Source organism: Ciona robusta, chromosome 11 (assembly GCF_009617815.1).
Source record: "Ciona robusta chromosome 11, ASM961781v2".
In the NCBI taxonomy this organism is placed as follows: Eukaryota; Metazoa; Chordata; class Ascidiacea; order Phlebobranchia; family Cionidae; genus Ciona; species Ciona robusta.
In genome coordinates, this window is record NC_143245.1 from 7,289,674 (window position 1) to 7,306,962 (window position 17,289).

At 35.0% G+C, this 17,289-nt stretch overlaps 3 protein-coding genes across 3 annotated transcripts in view; 2 read left to right on the forward strand and 1 right to left on the reverse strand.

Annotated features, from left to right (window-relative positions):
- The window catches only part of LOC149728953 (testis-specific serine/threonine-protein kinase 6-like), a 2,180-nt gene extending 619 nt beyond the window's left edge, over positions 1-1,561 (forward strand). The window contains exons 2-3 of the mRNA XM_089887844.1: positions 210-742; positions 1,281-1,561. Coding sequence (XP_089743970.1) covers positions 210-742; positions 1,281-1,557 — 810 coding nt within the window. The 3' untranslated portion in view covers positions 1,558-1,561. The remainder of the gene's footprint in view (positions 1-209; positions 743-1,280) is intronic.
- On the reverse strand, positions 1,559-5,343 carry LOC149728954 (uncharacterized). Its single transcript, XM_089887879.1, has 6 exons — positions 5,051-5,343; positions 4,641-4,802; positions 4,105-4,356; positions 3,795-3,884; positions 2,269-2,403; positions 1,559-1,863 (listed from the first exon to the last, which is right to left on the reverse strand). Exons 1-6 carry the CDS (start codon positions 5,111-5,113, stop codon positions 1,783-1,785), a joined length of 783 nt encoding a protein of 260 aa, XP_089744005.1. The 5' UTR covers positions 5,114-5,343; the 3' UTR covers positions 1,559-1,782.
- On the forward strand, positions 2,277-17,092 carry LOC149728955 (gephyrin-like). The gene is made up of 18 exons (XM_089887785.1): positions 2,277-2,414; positions 7,716-7,866; positions 8,072-8,150; positions 8,436-8,493; positions 8,804-8,991; positions 9,683-9,749; positions 10,486-10,692; positions 10,844-10,969; positions 11,221-11,284; positions 11,560-11,685; positions 11,938-12,030; positions 12,410-12,600; positions 12,904-13,116; positions 14,104-14,272; positions 14,678-14,792; positions 15,429-15,493; positions 15,661-15,764; positions 16,051-17,092. Exons 2-18 carry the CDS (start codon positions 7,755-7,757, stop codon positions 16,279-16,281), a joined length of 2,208 nt encoding a protein of 735 aa, XP_089743911.1. The 5' UTR covers positions 2,277-2,414; positions 7,716-7,754; the 3' UTR covers positions 16,282-17,092.
- Positions 17,093-17,289: the final 197 nt, after the last annotated feature.

Here is a 17,289-nt window from a genome sequence, read left to right on the forward strand (position 1 = left end):
TACATAAGCATTAACAGTTACATTGGTATTTTTTTCTCTTTAGTGTTGTTTTATTTTATGCTAATATAAACGTATAGCTTTGAAGCTTTGAAAATGCAGAGTCAAAATGTCGACGTTGCATCATTTTTAAGATAGTATACTAGCTAAACGTTTGCAAAGTTAAATGTTATCCAAACACCCTAACAGTTAAGGTGCGATTATTTCTGCAGGTTCGAAAGATCGCCGAAACAGACAGCAAAGTGTACATTATTATGGACTACGCCAACAGTAACTTACGTGACCAAATTATGAAGCATTGCTATATTCCCGAGGGTCAAGCTCGCAGTTGGTTTTGCCAGCTAGCGTCAGCATTGGAATATATGCACCGTCGTGGGGTGGCGCACCGAGATATCAAATTAGAGAACATATTAGTCGACGACAAGAGAACGATCAAACTCTGCGACTTTGGGTTTTCAAAAATGACCGACCGTAGGAGTGGCATTATACCTGAAAGTAGCACAACATACTGCGGATCACTTGGTTACTGCGCACCCGAAATACTACGCCGGACACCTTACGACCCGTGGAAATCGGATATTTGGTCGCTAGGTGTCGTGCTTTATAGGATGGTGGTTGGTGGAATGCCGTTTGGGGAAGGGAACGATTTGGGAAGTGTGAAAAGAATCTCGATCGCCCAATCCAGGTCGCTAGAATTCCCAACTTTCCCTAGGACATCCATTGAATGCCAAGAGTTAATTAAGAGGTATAAGTAAAGTGCAGTTTCATATGCAAAGCTATAAAGTTAATAATAGAACTTAGCTGTGATTGTTATACAGATGGGTGGGGAAAGATGGGACACCTTTAGCACATGATATCCAAATATCCTGATCGTCTTTTAAACAATTAACAACGGTCTAGGGGAGTCGTGAGGATGTGCTTTTATAATTCTTTGTATTTTCTTTATTTACTACCAAGTTGGGCGAGAAAATAGAATAAAAATGTGTCCCATCTTCCCCAACCTACTATACATAGTTAGTAAGGTCACCATTTATAGTTAGTAAGGATGGTATGTATAAATGTGAAGCTAGATTCATGAACAGTGTCATATATGAGTGTCATATTTACGTTAAGAAAGGTCATTCGACTTGGAAACTTCGGATTTAGGCTGGGTTTGCGATTAATACGACTTCGCACTGTTTTTGTTTAGGTTTTGACTTAAGTGAAAGGTTTGTGTACACTGTACAGGTTACTACAAGTCGTTCAATGAATTTCCCATCAGCTTATGCTTTCTGTCGATTTAGGTTGCTAACAGTTGAATCCGAGAGACGGATCACTCTGCTCGATATTTTTAAGTCTCGCTGGGTGAACCACCCCGTACTCGACATTGGACATTTACACCAACAGCAAAAACACATACAAAGACTTCCACAGCAACCAACCCATGATGATCCTGCATTGAATAATAAAGTGATTCGGTCGGAAATCAACGCCACGCAGGGCGAGCGGTCTATGATATCTCGCATTAGAATGAGACTCCCTGTTTTAAATCCACGAAGAAATAAACGAAAGCACGCATAGCTGGTATATCGTTGTTGGTTTAATCTTTAAAAGTTACATTATACTAGTTTGTACATATAGGTTGTCTCGAAGGTGTATCAAATAAAATACATTTTGTTGGTGCAAAACCCTTTATTTATTATACAAACGCATCTGTTCACATTAAGTTTTCAGATACACCCCCATCTAAAACAACTGCACAGAATTTATATATTTTATCTAAAACGTTCGAGGCGATCATCTTCTTCATTGAACTATACAAGTCGAGCTTCTAGTCAATGCTTGTGGCAGGTTGACTCGTTTACGTAGCTGTACACGCTCCATTACCTGCAAACAAAGGAAGAATGTACCATCAGTCTTATTGCGTTAGTGTATTTGGGTGCTAATGGATCTAAATCAGTTTTAGTTTTCGTATATAAGTTAATATTATGCAGATATCGTGTGTTAGTTAAAAGCGTCATGCATACTATAGTGTAGAATTGAGAATCGAAGCGTTGTTACGAAAATAAATAGTCCCAAGATTTTAATCATTTTTTTTGCCTCAACGCTGATTACTCAAATGCGGTGCTTGCAACGTTTACAGCCAAACGCACGCGGTAACTCATTTATTCTTGTGTACAGTTAGGCAACGGTCCTTGATGCATAAAGTATATTGAGTGAAGTCAGAATCAGCAATAAGACCAGAAGTTCAAAAGGATTAAATTACCACAAGTAACGACGTGTTAGACTTACCGCTAAGTATTCCATTATATCAATGGTTCCAGTATTGTCCACGTCGATTTGACCCATAATGTCTTTGAGTTCTTTATTTGTGTAAAGGTGTCCCTGTTTTGTGAGAAGGGCTTCCAATTCTTCGCAGTCGATGGTCTGCAACGCAAGTAAGAACACTTTATGATGATCGTCTTTTGATGTATAGTAGGATGGGGGGAGATGGGACACATTTATCACATAGTATTTAAAAATCCTGATCATGTATTAAATAATTCATAAAAATCTATGGAAGCTGTGAGAATAAGGTTTTATAATTTTTTGAATATTCTTTATTTACTACCAAATGGGATGAGAAAACAAAATGAAAAGGTGTCCCATCTTCCCCCACATTACTATATGGTAATATTTGATGTTTTATGTAGTTGTATTGTACTGTATGTCTTGTCATCTTTTATTAGTTTTTGTGAGGTCTTACCAGATGGCAACACTACGTTTTTTCATACCAGATGCGCCGTTAAAAGATTATTTATATATATATGCTTTATTTTTTGGTCGGTTCGGTAATTACCCAAACTCGCCTATGCGCTGAATAAATAAGTGTAGAGTGTCAAACATAAATAGAAAGTGTATTGGTCTGTTTACGCATTCCCTTGACAAACACGCCAGACAATTCTTAGCCAGTTATTTATAGTTTGTTGTTGATCAGAATCAGACGAGACCGCTACAAGACCCTACGAACTGCCCTTGGCATCGACGGGTGTCTTCTTCAGTATTTCGCATTGTACGTTACAACCCCCTGCGTGGAACCTCTTGTTTGAGGGACAGTTTAGGCAACACGACGTTTTGTTTTTCAAGATAGGTACATCGGTTTATACAAGATACCGTACTGGTTAGGTTACTTTTTGACAATAGGTTTTACGAAGTGTCAAAGATAGGGGTTGAAATTTAATCGTATTTGTCTGAAGGAAGTAGATTGTTTTTCATTGTGTGAACCGTATGAAGCTTGATACATGTGTTATGATCATCGTTTATAGTTACAAGGGCGGAAGATTCTTTGTAGTTGTATCAGGTGTTCATCGTTTCATTATTGAGTTTATATTTATCGCGGCCTTTCTCTCTTGTTTTTTTACGTGGACCTGTCTTTTACATAAATGAACGACTTGGCATTTTGTGAAGATACGTCTGTTATAGACGGCTTTGGGATTAGGTTTATTAATCGATACATATTTGTATTTCGTATGTAGGCTACTCTTATAAGAAAACAGCATTACACCGATTTTCGTAATACTGTGGGATAACAAAAATACCGAAAGCACATAGTATCGCATATTTTCTAAATTTGAACAACGCCCCGTTTGCATTCGTGAGGATTAGGGTTATTTAATTTAAATATCAGCGTTTATCAACAAATGCGATGATAAAAAGAATGAAAACCTGGACCATCTTACCTCAGCAACCTAAAATATAATGAAGACATACACCATCCTACCCCAACCTACAGTATATGTATCAATATTATAGTATTGTCACGGTTAGATCCAACTTACGCCATCATTGTTAATATCCCCTTCCTTAAAAAACTTCTCCGATGTAAAAACCACTGATAGTTTTAACTCCGGGAACTTTTCAGCGATCTCCTGATAAATATAACTTGGTTTAAAAATATGTTTGTGTAATTATGACTTTTTACGCAAAAAATAGTAATTTTGTATCTTTCCAATCAACGGCTATAACCTTGTAAAATTTCGACTGCGCGGGACAATATGGCACTCGTTTTAACACTGGTTCATACAGATATTATATATATTATTTCCCAGCTATTGCGAACGTCTAAAAAAGGACAACGGAATATCTTACATCCAAGTGAGCAAGACGATCTATTGCTTCTTTGTATTTCTTTGGGTCAATCTCTGCTGCCGGTGGTGGTAACTCTGATTTTACTTGAACGTTATTCGTCGCTTTCTTGGATGTAGAATTGCTGGCAGCCTTCCCTCTGCCTCTACCCGCCGTCTTAGGTCGTGACAGCATTGGACTTCGACCTCCAGCTGCCGTTCGTGGCCTCACCACTCCAAGTTTGTTTGGCGGAACGTTTGAACTTGGTTTGTTGTTCTAACATAACACCATTTTGTTATTCATTTCGTCGAAAACGGCAACGATGGTCATATTATTTAAGAAAACGAAGAGAAAGAAATTAACAACAAACAAATTTGACTTTCGCATAGGTTTATTATAAGCGTAAATCTCTAGAAGCCTATTTATTGTGAAATGTAGACTTGGCCAACTCTTGTCTAAATCTCATGTCCCATAGCGTGTCACATTTCAGGAGTACCTCGGTCACGGAGAATAGAAAAAAGAGTAATTGATTTTGTTTGTGAATATACATCGGGCCTTACCACGGGTAGTTCACGGGAAAGCAAAGCCGCATTTGCCGCCGCCAGTTCTTTCTTTTCCTCCTCTAGTGTTTTTATCCTTTCATGGAGATCGTAAACCTTTGCTTTGTATTTTTGTATCTCGGCGTCTTTCTGTTTGAGGTCAATACGGAGATTGTCTTTTTCCTGGAAAAAAACGTTTACGACTGTAGTTTTGTTGCTAATTTCGTTTTTTTTACCAATTAGTATGTGGTGCCAACACAGGGTAAAATCGTGAGACTGCAGCCTGTCTCTTTTAGAATTATATGGAAAAAGAGGTATTTTCTTTTTTGTCCCGGTTTTATTGAAAAGAAACGAACTTTCTATGCTAACGCCCGATTCAATGGATAAGTGTTGGTCAAGTTAATTTTGTTCATACAATCCTACAAACTTACCTTCACATATTCAATAAGAACGTCATCTGTACTGGGTTCGGCAGATCCGCTATCTGAATTCATGATTGTGTAAAACTAAAATATCAAATTAAACCTGTTTGGGAAAACGTTTAAAATGTCTTTACCTCATTCTGCTGCTTAAAATATTGTCAGCCATACTAAAAGTTAGGTTTCGTAGAAAAATCACCCTAAATGTTTCATATTTTAAAGAAAACATTGCTGAATATTGTGCTGCGCGTTTGTAGCTGTTTTATGGTTAAGTTTATTTTATTGCTGCTGTAAGCTTAACTTTCGGTTGAATACATTCCCGTCTCTGCCTCCGACCATTATTACCCTAAATAGCCTAACAAGCGTGTTCGGCTTTGTATTATATATCTCATCATCAACTATAGACTCCAGTGAGGTATTTGTTATTTAGGACCACAATACGCCACGTGATATAGGTGTCTTAAGTTTCCTTTCGGCGTTAAAACAATGAATGTTGTTCTCATGGGATTGTTGACCAGCTGTTTGTTTTCAATTAATGAAGAGGTAAATTGCGTTAGTCATTATTATTTTCAAATAAAATTTCATTTTGTAATGAAGCATTAATAGGGTGGGTAAAGATGGGAAACCTTTTTAATCTATTTTCTCCTGTAATTTGGTGGTAAACAAAGAACATTTAAACACGATCAGGATATTATGTGCTAAATATAATGCATCAGTTTACCGATAAGGTTGTAAAACTTCACATAAAGTAAAATGTCCTTCTTATGATGTTTATTAATCGTGGTCTATTGTTATTATTTTGGGGCGAGAAGGATCAACGGGGTGCGAACAGTTGGTAAACTATTCTGCATGCTTTGATTTCGTTTGATTTGTTGCTGTGTTTCATGTCTTTGATTTTGGTACCAAGTATCCCCCGAAAACCCACACATTAAAGATTATATAAGGGTGCGGTAATATTGCGCATTCCAACTTTTTACTGCTGTCTATACCAAGTGCTGGAGGCATTGATCTGCTGTAGGTATTCCCGCCACAATAGGAACTTCCAATATTGATTAACTGCAGTGTGAACAAATTAAAATGACAGCTTCTTTAAATTGCCTCTGCTGCCGTTATAGCAATGACGGTTCAATTATTTATTTGATTAATTGATAATTTAATAGGCGAAACATATTAAACTGCCATGTAAAACCCGTGAATTCAGATTGTGTTTGGAATACTAAAATTTTATACACAACGCGTAATAAACGTCACATATCTTTGGCCTAACAGAATTTAGACCAGCGCTAATTATAGGTTCAATGGTTCAATTAAGATGCATATTTGCTCGATTCCGAGTATTACTAAACAAGGATTATAAATATACAGAATTACATAACCGTATCCTGACGGCTCTTAAAAGAGCGAGGACAATTGTTAAAAACATAATTAGGAAATACGTGGGATATTATTTATGGGACTATTTAAATACCTACGTGGTTTTTGTAAACTGTAGTAGTGTAGTGTAATTAAAAGCGGCGGAAATTTAGATTTCTGCCTTATTTAACTTTTGCGTATGATTATGATATAGCTATACTTAAATGCAGATTTGCTTGGGGCATTTTAGGAGCATAAATTTAAAATTTCACCGATCCTAGATCTACAAAATGAGAGAGCGGAGTGAGAGCGTTAAAGAGCAAGAAAGAGAATACAGAGCTGCTCTTTGTGCTACTTTTTCGAAGAACTGCGAACTTCGTATTCTGGTCACTCAAAATCAAAAGTTATATAACTTTTTGTGGGCAGGTTTAGTGAAACGTTGCTGCGCATATACATTTCAGTAGTAAGATATCACTTACGTGGTTGCCCGTATCGTATAGAGCAGAATATTGATTACATCTGTATATCAGAATTCACTGTTTGTGACGGTAGCCTTGTGATTTTCTGTTTGTTTTAGCTGTGAATATAGTTCTTTTGCATATATATGCATGCAAGCATGAAATCTATGCAATTCCTATTTATGCAGGCGTATAAAAGTTAACATGTAGATCTAGTTTTTAAATAAAAAATGTATATATATATATGTATATATAGATAGATATTAAATAAAGGTTATGTAATTATTTTGAGGCCTGAACTTTAATTTGTAGGTTATTACATTGAAAATCCTTTACATTTTTTATAACGTTTTATTGTTTTTATTTGTAATATTAATTTTGAGAAATTCATGTTCACTGATCTTATCAATGACAATAATGTTAGTGGTTTGCAGTTACATTAGTTGGTGTGTGGTTAGATAGGTTGTATATGTCACGCTGCAGGCAATAAGCCTTACCATGGTAGGCTGAGTTAACGCAGACTTTATTATAATGTATTGCAGTATCCTATTTCTAACTAGTTGTGTTGGAGAAAAAGAACAATTAAACAACCTGTTCATTTGTATAGTGCTTAAATTCAGTAGAACATACTGTACCAACTACCAACCATAGTGTGTGATTTTAAAAATGAGCTTAAATTTTTACCCTTATATGTGTATTGACTAAGCTATATATGTATCATGTATAAACCCTTAAGTCGACTATATATTTTGTTAAAAAACAATTCTCGTTTTTGGCTTTAGTACCATAATTTTTGTTTTTGTAAGAGAAGATAAACAAAATTTGTTTTATATAAATACCATAAACTATTAATTTGTGTTGATTAGGTTGTTTTAAGTACGAGTTTTGTGATCTGCTTAATTACAATGTCAACATCTGGCTACTGGGTGAAGACGGCACGCCTTGATCAAGGATCTGTGGGAACGTTATCGGAAGCCGGGGACAAACTAGCAACTGTGTTTGTGGGTGTGTTAACAGGTGAGAATCACTCTAATGAATTAAATATTTGAAAACTAACATTGCATTGGAAAACGTACTTATAAATTTATAAAGCCAAACGAACATCAGTTTGCTACTAACTTTTGGGCAGACAAGAGAAAATAATATTTTTGGCACTGAATAAATTGTCTTAAGGTGTGTGAATTAAAAATAATTAAAATTTTTGATTACCTTTTTAAAACAGTGAGCGACCGATGTTATCGCCGTGAAACAGAAGATAGAAGCGGGCCCAACTTACAAAAGATCATTACTGAAATGAAAAGGTGGTTAAACATAAAGGCTATATATATATATATACATTTATTGTTTGGAAGCATATGTTGTGGACCAGCGGTTCCAAAAACTGGGGTTTATGAACTAACTGCGGTCTGTCCGGCAGTTTTCAGAAGGTTCGCAATGGACAGCAATGATTGTGATACCATAGTAAAGTGGTATGCATTGGTGTTTTTTTGCATTTTTACTATAGCATTTTTTATTTTTATAGAGCCGCAAAATTTCAAAACAAACTTTATTAATGTTCTAAAATCTAAATTGAGAAAAATTCGCAGGTTCCAGGTGGTGATTAAAGTGCACAAAATAGTTCCGGATGAGAAAAATGAAATTAAGGTGATAAGATGTCTCAAAAGAAAATTTCATTTTAGAATTATGATTCTTCTTTTACGTTTTACCATAACCTGTTAAGTGTGAACAAACTTTGTTGTTTTTATATTATTTGTTAACAGAGCTAAAGTTTTTATACTGGTGGAGCCAAAAAGTTTATAATACTTTATGCCTGGTAACAGAAATAACAGAATACCCGTCCATGGCTCTACAATTTTCAATTATTTATTGTGTTTCTTTTTCTTTTCTTTTTGTAGTAAAAAATCACAATAGCAATTTTACATCTGACAGAAACTTGTGTTTCACTACTTTATAGGAAACATTGAGAGATTGGTCCGATAGATTAGGTGTAAACCTCATTCTTACAACGGGTGGAACGGGATTTGCTGCAAGAGATATAACCCCTGAAGCAACTCGCTTGGTTATTGATAAAGAAGCTAGTGGGATGATGGTAGCTATCACTGCGGCATCTTTGAAAGCTTCTCCAAATGCAATGTTGTCTAGGTGGGTTGTTGAGTATAACGCAGTCATCTTAATGGTTTGACATATATAAATATATAGTAGGAATGGGGTAAGATGGGGACCCTTTAGCACATAATATTAAAACTTCCTGATGGTGTTTAAAACAAACAATTTGTGGGAGTCTTGAGAATATGGTTCTATAATTCTTTGATTGTTCTTGTTTACTACTTAATGGAACAAAAAAATAAAATGAGAAGGTCTCCCATCTTCTCCCCAAACTAAGCACCAGATCCTTACTACATTTCACTAAACAAGAATCCTTTAAATATATCAGCATCCAGTCAGAGTCAGGGTTAGATCCTTGAAGTGTATTACCAGACTACCAGTTATGGTATAAACAACTCTTTTTGCAGAGTTTCTTAGTTTGAAATAAACAAGATATATATTGGCGAATTTGTTCTCATTTTGTTTAACAATTTTATTCTCATTTTATTTAACATTTAACAATGTTTTACAACCGGAACCGACTGACGCAATTGATTTTCCATTTTTACTGCCTGCAAAAACTGAGTGTTTGTACCAAAATTACATTTTTATTGCCAGCAAAAACTGAGTGTTTGTACCAAAATTACATTTTTATTGCCAGCAAAAACTGAGTGTTTGTACCAAAATTACATTTTTATTGCCAGCAAAAACTGAGTGTTTGTGTCAATTGAACAAAATTGTTTTGTAGAGCTGTATGTGGAATCCGGGGCTCAACGTTAATAATAAACCTGCCAGGAAGTTTAAAGGGGTCAGCTGTGAGTTAATCTTATGTCATTATCTTATATTTTACGTCATTATCTTTTATTTTACTTCATTATTTTTTATATTGTAATGTTGTTTTTTTGTTTTGCCTGCACTTTCCTGTATGTGTTTGTTAAGAACTAAAACTTCTTAAGCGGTCCTGCACTGTGTTCATTATAATACCATAGCATTTTACTGGGATAGGTGTTTTAATTTAAAATGAAGGGGTTGATAGACACATAAATTATGGCAAGAAGCACAACCCCTAGCTTGAAGATTTTATTACATTGCTTGCACCATAGTGTGTGGTTTTTTAAGAACTAGAACTTTTTGAGCAATCCTGCCTTGTGTTCATTATAGAATCCAAGAAACGAGTTAACAGATATGCTCAAACAAAGACAGTAAACATTAGTTGCCTGGCCACCAGCACTTTCACTGTAGACTACTATAATCAAATGTCATATTTTAAGGGTAATAGTGTAATAATTGGGAGGCTTGGGAGTGGGACCCAATCTTTCAGTTCAAAATAGGCTTTGCCCTTAGTCGTAATTAAAGAAAGGGAAAGCATAACAAAGGGACCCAACATAAATATAAAATCTGGCCCTTTGCCCCTGCTCAAATACTATGTATATTAAATATTACAAAGAATAGACTGGAAAATATGACTTAAATGATGAAACTTGCAAATGGAGACATGAGCATAACATAATCACCTTGATACACCAATATTCACACAATGTTATTTACCAGGAATGCCTTAGAGTTGTCCTTCCATGTCTTCCCCATGGCTTGTCTCTGCTTAGAGAAGAAACCAAAACTGTCGCTGATGATCATTTTAAAATACAACTAAATGAAGTAGCGACCTCTCTCATTGCAGCGAATGTTTCACAACAAACACCGTTTCCACAAATAAATAGCGTCATACAACAGAATGGCATTTCCCCTGATGACCATGCAGTAAGTTTGCCACTCATCTTATAACGACTAGTTTTTCCCGCTACGAGAGGATAAATCAAGTTTCATTCATTCATACATTAAGACTGTTTACTTAACATCTTTGCTTTTTATAGAAAAATTATATTATATAAACACAAACATTTTCCCCCAGATTCGAGTTACATTGGACCACCATGTCCCCACACATGCTTTATCCAGTGATTCTGGATTATTATCAGCAGATGATTTGAACACCATCAACCTTGATATTGCCAATGATAGCTTAACTAACATGGTGGTAAGTCGTGTTCAATTTATATAACGTGTGGTTTAATCCTTGCAAGAATTGATTTGCTCAAACCACTACTGTCAGTTTCTCATTTAGCTTTCTGTATAATTACTATATTTTAACTTTTCGCTCCAATTGCCTGTAGTTTAATAGTTGTATTATATCAAAAAAAAAATTTACAGTAAACATTTGCTGCATAAAAGTTAAAGCTCTGATAAAACAATTTCTAACTTCTTTATTTTTCTTTCAAATGTTTTTAGAAAGAAACTAATGGCACTCAAATTCCGCAAAAAACAAACGGAAAACCAGAGAGTGTTGTTTCAGGTAAGCATCCACAATGTGCAATTACAAAAGAATTTCATTTTTGTATGACACCTTTATGATTAGAATAATAAAATGTGCATAGCTAATTCAAAAAGTCTCCAATGCATTTTGTATTTAAACTGTGCATAATTATTTTTAGATGATGTATAGATTAATATTTATTTAACAACAATGAATATTTTTAAGCAATTGTGAAGAATCAAAAAGTGCATCTTAAATTCTGCTATTCCTTCTAAAGATTCATTTTTTTATTTTTTTTACGTTATTTATTCTAGATGATGAATTTAATGTGCCACGACGTCAGCGAACTTCACCCTACCCTCTTTTATCGATGGATGAAGCATTTTCTTCCATCTTAACCAACGTATCTACATTACCCATCATATCAAAGTATTATAGTGGTAAGATCATGCTATATTTAAAAAATTCTGGTTATTTAACAGTGGGTATGAGGTGTATGAATGCACAATGTGTGTCCCGTGTATAAGAAGACACCCATGGTATAACTCAACAGTGAGCATGAGGTGTATGAATACACAATGTGTGTCTGGTGTATGAGAAGATACTTATATTACAACCCAACAGATAGTATAACAGCATATTACTGTTCAACTGGTGTATGCGAAAGTATTTACAACTCCCCATACGTACAGATGCAATTGACCACATACTTGCTGAAGACATTCGGGCCAAAGCTCCAATTCCACCTTTTCCTGCTTCAGTAATGGATGGTTATGCAGTTATAGGTAAGTTAATAGTTATGTTCATACAACTACTACTTGTGTATGGTTTAAAAGTAATGTACAGTGAATATTTTTCATTATTGTTCAATTCTAAATTTTTAAGTCAAAATATTAGGTGTATTATCCTTTGATTTTCTGGTCAGTTTCAATAGAGTTTTGAAAACATTAATTTAAAATACCAATAAAGCTTTTTATTGCGAATATCAGGTAAACTGAAATATCTGTGTTGAATGCTTTGAACTAATTAAGTATTTTACAAAAAAAAAAAAAGTTATTAAGACTCAATGTGCAGATGATATCGATTCTTAACAAATCAAAGGTGTACCAGCTCTTTATTGCAAATATTGATGAACTAAAAAATAAACATATGCATTGTTTTCAGGCTTGGACACCCCATGTGACCTTGACATCGTGGGGGCGTCGGTTTGTGATCGTAACAACTCCAACCACAGCAAGGGAATCCGCATCGGGAAGGGACAAGCCTTCAGGATCAACACAGGAGCACCTCTTCCTCTTGGAGCGGATGCTGTCATCCCAGTTGAGGACACCGTTCTCCTCAAGGAAACAGAGAATGTAAATTTGGTCTTCAACATCAAGACAGTGATGGTTAAACTACATCTCCTATTTACCTAAGCCACAAATCATGACAATAATCATAGCAACCAAACAACTCAGCATTTTCTTATAAATTATAACTTTGTTTATTTAATTCCATACAATGTTAGTTGTTTAATTTTTTTTATTAATTAGAACTAGTAACACCAATAACATTACTAGAAACCAGATTTTCCGTTTGTCTATGGAATCAGCCTTTTTTTATATAATGTCTATGAAATCAGCATTTTTGTTTATCTTATATGATATCTATGTATGTAGGGTAAAGAGGAACTGACTGTCCGTGTTTTGAAACTTGTGCGACCGGGTGAGAATGTTCGACCTATTGGTTGCGATATCAAAACTGGAGAGGTGGTTCTTAAGTCTCAGACTAGAATTGGACCCTCAGAGTGTGGTATACTCGCCTCTGTTGGAGCAACCACTGTTAAAGTTTACCAGAAGCCAACAGTGGCTGTGTTTTCTACTGGAAGCGAGGTATTTCAAGGGCTACATGTGTGGTAGCTTGTGAGTGGGCATGAAGTGTATGAAACAAAACACTCTTGTTATAATGACTAGGGCTGTGGAAAAGTTAACGGTTAACCGGTTAACCGAACCTATTCGGTTAACCGCTAACGAAAAGTTCAAGTCGTTAACCGAACTATGACGTCATAGGGCATAAACGTATATCAATATCTGTCTTATTTACACGAAAGGCGCGTGTTCGTTGATTGTTGTTTTGCAATAAGACAGAGTGCGCAGGGACGCTGTTGCTTTGATCGTGCCCTACAACGGCGATTACGTCGTCAATCTTGAATGTTAATACCGCAGGCTAACTAGTTTTGCAACATTATATTGGTGTAATACACAACTTAAATGTTTTCCTCAGCCAAGCAGCGTGTTTATTACGAAAAAGGCAGGCATTCACACGTGGATTCATTGCATCATAATAGCGATTGTTTGACCTGGCAATTGATTACGACATAATAGCAATTCACACGTTAATAACTGCGTCATAATTGCAATTCACACGTTGATTATTTAGATGGCAGGTGTTTTAAAACAGGTTTGAATATGAATAAGAAAGCATTAATTTAACGTTAAGAACGTTTGCCCGTGTATTGCAAGCATAGTCCATACGTTCGTCGTAAAGTTGCCTTTAAATTCGCGAAAAAAAAAGCGATAAACAAGACGCTTTTATTAGGATTACACTTCTATCGGTTAACCGGTTAACCGGTTAAAACTGAACGGTTAACGGTTAAACAAAAATAGGGAAAATCCACAGCCCTAATAATGACAGATCAATTTCCACTGACTATATCACTAGAATACATGAAACTTGTTTTGTATAATTTATAACCCAAGACTGTATCTACTTAACTGACTTTTCTCATAGACCAGCTGTAGGAGAAAAGCAAATAATCAGTATTATCTCTTTTTGTTTTCCATTTTTTCATAATTATCATATACCAAGTATTCCCACAGTTGGCAACACCAGACACAGAGAACCTTGGTCCTGGAGAAATTCGAGATTCAAATCGAATTCTTCTTATCACAACCTTACAGTCCAATGGGTTTAAAACGCTTGACTTTGGTATTGTACCAGATCAACCAAAGGACTTAAAGGCAACGATATTATCTGCATGCGAGAAAGGTAAGTTATCTGATTATCTGTGTTCGTGCTACATGTGTTTCAAGTAGTAATGTAATTTAAAAGTGTTTTATACAAGAAATACAGGTTTCATATATTACTATATTACAAAGTAAAATTATCAACCATGAAATCTCAGAGTTTTATTTTAAGTTTATATTACATGCATTGCAATCGAAATTTCCATTCTTGATTTGAACATATTAGTATTTATGATTTGTTTGCATTATAGATTGCCGCTAAATGCATTATAATGGTATGCGATGTTATACAACTGCTATTTTATATTCAGTTAATCAAATTAACAAAAGTCAAAAATGTATAGTTATACCAAATACAATCTACAAAAAGTTATGACTAAACTAAGCAAACTTTAGTAACATATATTGTAATGGTTTATTCCTCCAGCCGATGTATTGGTGACCACAGGGGGTGTGTCAATGGGGGAAAAAGATTTTTTGAAACAACTTCTTGTGAAAATTGGAGCCAAGATTTTGTTTGGACGTGTTTTTATGAAACCAGGGTAGGAATACTAATAGTCTAATACATTTTGTCTTTAGAATTTCAAACCATGGTAAAAGCTAATACAAGCAGCTTATTTTAACAGTAGTTGTAATATTTGTATTTTATAAAAACAAATTGAATGAAAATGCTGTAAAAATAACACGTTATTTAAAATCAAAATGTTTTTAAAACCGTCGTTCTTTTGTCTGGTTTACACTGCTTACATAAACTTAAACATTTCTTAGAAATAGAAGAGAATTTCTTTCGCATTAGTGTCCTCGGGCTATAGCTTGATTTATGTGAACTCAGGTTATAAAGCTTTGGTTGTATAACAACAGTACTTATACCAGTGTTTCACAATATTATTTTCCAGTGTTGATTTTAAACATTTTCCATAGAAACATAAATGTCTATGACCTGTTAAATTTTGGCAAATATTGCAACCACACACCATTTCTAATGCATAATAAATAATGCTAAAATTATAAATTATAAAAAAATTGTATGTGTGTTACACTGATTAAGTATATACCAAAAAGCAAAAACTTTTTATATCTTTTTAATTACTGCAATATTCTTTAAATCTAAAGATTTTTCGTTTGGAAACAATGCTGGAGGTTTTGGTTTAAAGTTTAAATGTTGTTTTTATGTTTAGGAAACCAAGCACTTTCGCCACTCTTGAGACTGGTCAGCGTAAAAAGTGCATATTTGCTCTTCCAGGTGCGTTTGTGCGTGTGTGTGTGTGGTTTAGGATTAAACTCAAATATTTAGCTTATATAAGCAACGTTAAATTGCCTTCTTTGTGGGAGATTTCTGCACACGATCGTTCAGCATTTAAAATATTTACGTGGCACGACCGTTTGTAAATCTTGTTTTTAACTTTGCAGGCAACCCGGTGTCAGCTGTTGTGACTTGCAACTTATTTGTTTTACCAGCATTGCGTAAACTCAGTGGATTTCAAGAACCCCGACCAACCATATTGAGCGCAAAGGTTGGAAGATTATGTTACGTTTTTCAAATTATATCTTTTACCCATTTTTATTAAATTTTTGTATGACCCTTATTTATCCTGAATTGGCGGGGAAGTGACAGTTGTTATAACACTGGTGTTCTGTTCATACAAGTCATGCTTGCTTACAAGTTTATGTTACTGTTTGGGTTTTTGTTATTTTCCTGCATAGCTGACAGTTTACAAACCATTATTGAGCATTGGGTAGCAAGCATTGGGTAGCTTTCGTCCACTTTTCTATTCATAATGTTCTTCACCTTTCACCCAGTTATCCTCTGACGTGCGACTTGACTCGCGTCCAGAATACCAGCGAGTGCAATTGCGCTGGGAGCCCAGAGAGCCCATCCCATGGGCCCACAGCACCGGGCGTCAAGTCAGCAGCAGGTTGTTGAGTATGCTCACTGCAAATGCTCTACTGATGCTACCCCCGAGCTCCGATGCCTGTAAAGTGATCAAACGCGGTGAAATTGTCGAAGCCATGGTTATCGACCGGTTTTAGTTTTTTATTTTTATCTTTCATTGCTTCGCCCTAAAACAGTTCCATTTTGTAAATTTTATCCATTTTTTGTGGTATTTTCTTGTCAAAATAACTATGTTTAAGTCAAAATAACTGTATTTATGATCAAAAGGCTAAATTTGCAAAACACACGGCATTGCTTTTGCTCTACATATTCTTTGCTATAAACCAGATCTGGATTTTTAAATAAATCTCCCACAACTATAAGGTTAATTCTGATAAGAACGTAATTGAAATTATTGCAGTCTTGTTTAAAACGCATTGTTGATAATGGTCAGTTTTAATTTTATAAGGTCTTTAATTCTCCACTTATTGTTCGTAAACGATTATTTGTAATTATGTATAAATAAGCAATAATTACCGCTTAAAGCAATGGCACCATTTATATTTAAACACTGCAATAAAGTTAAATTATTTTGTTTTAATTTATCATACATGATCATTCCATACCGCGCTGTTTTAACTTTTCATACCACATTAGTGTATCTAATGCACAATAATCACATCCTCATGTGCCATTTGTTATATTATAAAAAATGCAACAGACCTATGGGATTAAAACCCAAGTAGTTTTTAAACAAACAGATTTCGAAAATATATTGCACATTAGGAGACCGAGCAACTGAGCTAAATTTTGAGGTTACCTGACTTGCCAATGCATAAGACCTGACCCATAAAATATAGCACAGTGTATAGTGAGTGTACTTTGTACATTTAAACTTTCTTTTTCTTGTTGTTTTTTGGTGTTGCCGTGTTTGAAAGAAGTCACATTTAACAAATATTGCAAACTGCATTACTTGTGGGTGTTTATTTTACATGTGTGTTATCAAAATGGTAAAAATTAGCACTTTTCAGGGATCGAAATATGTGTAATATCTGTCATTATTGAGCAAACATAATAGTAGCATCGGCGAGCCTTGAACAAGCAACCTCTAGAATATAGATTATAAGCAGGAGCCCTTACCACTAGATTCATTACAAACTATGTAC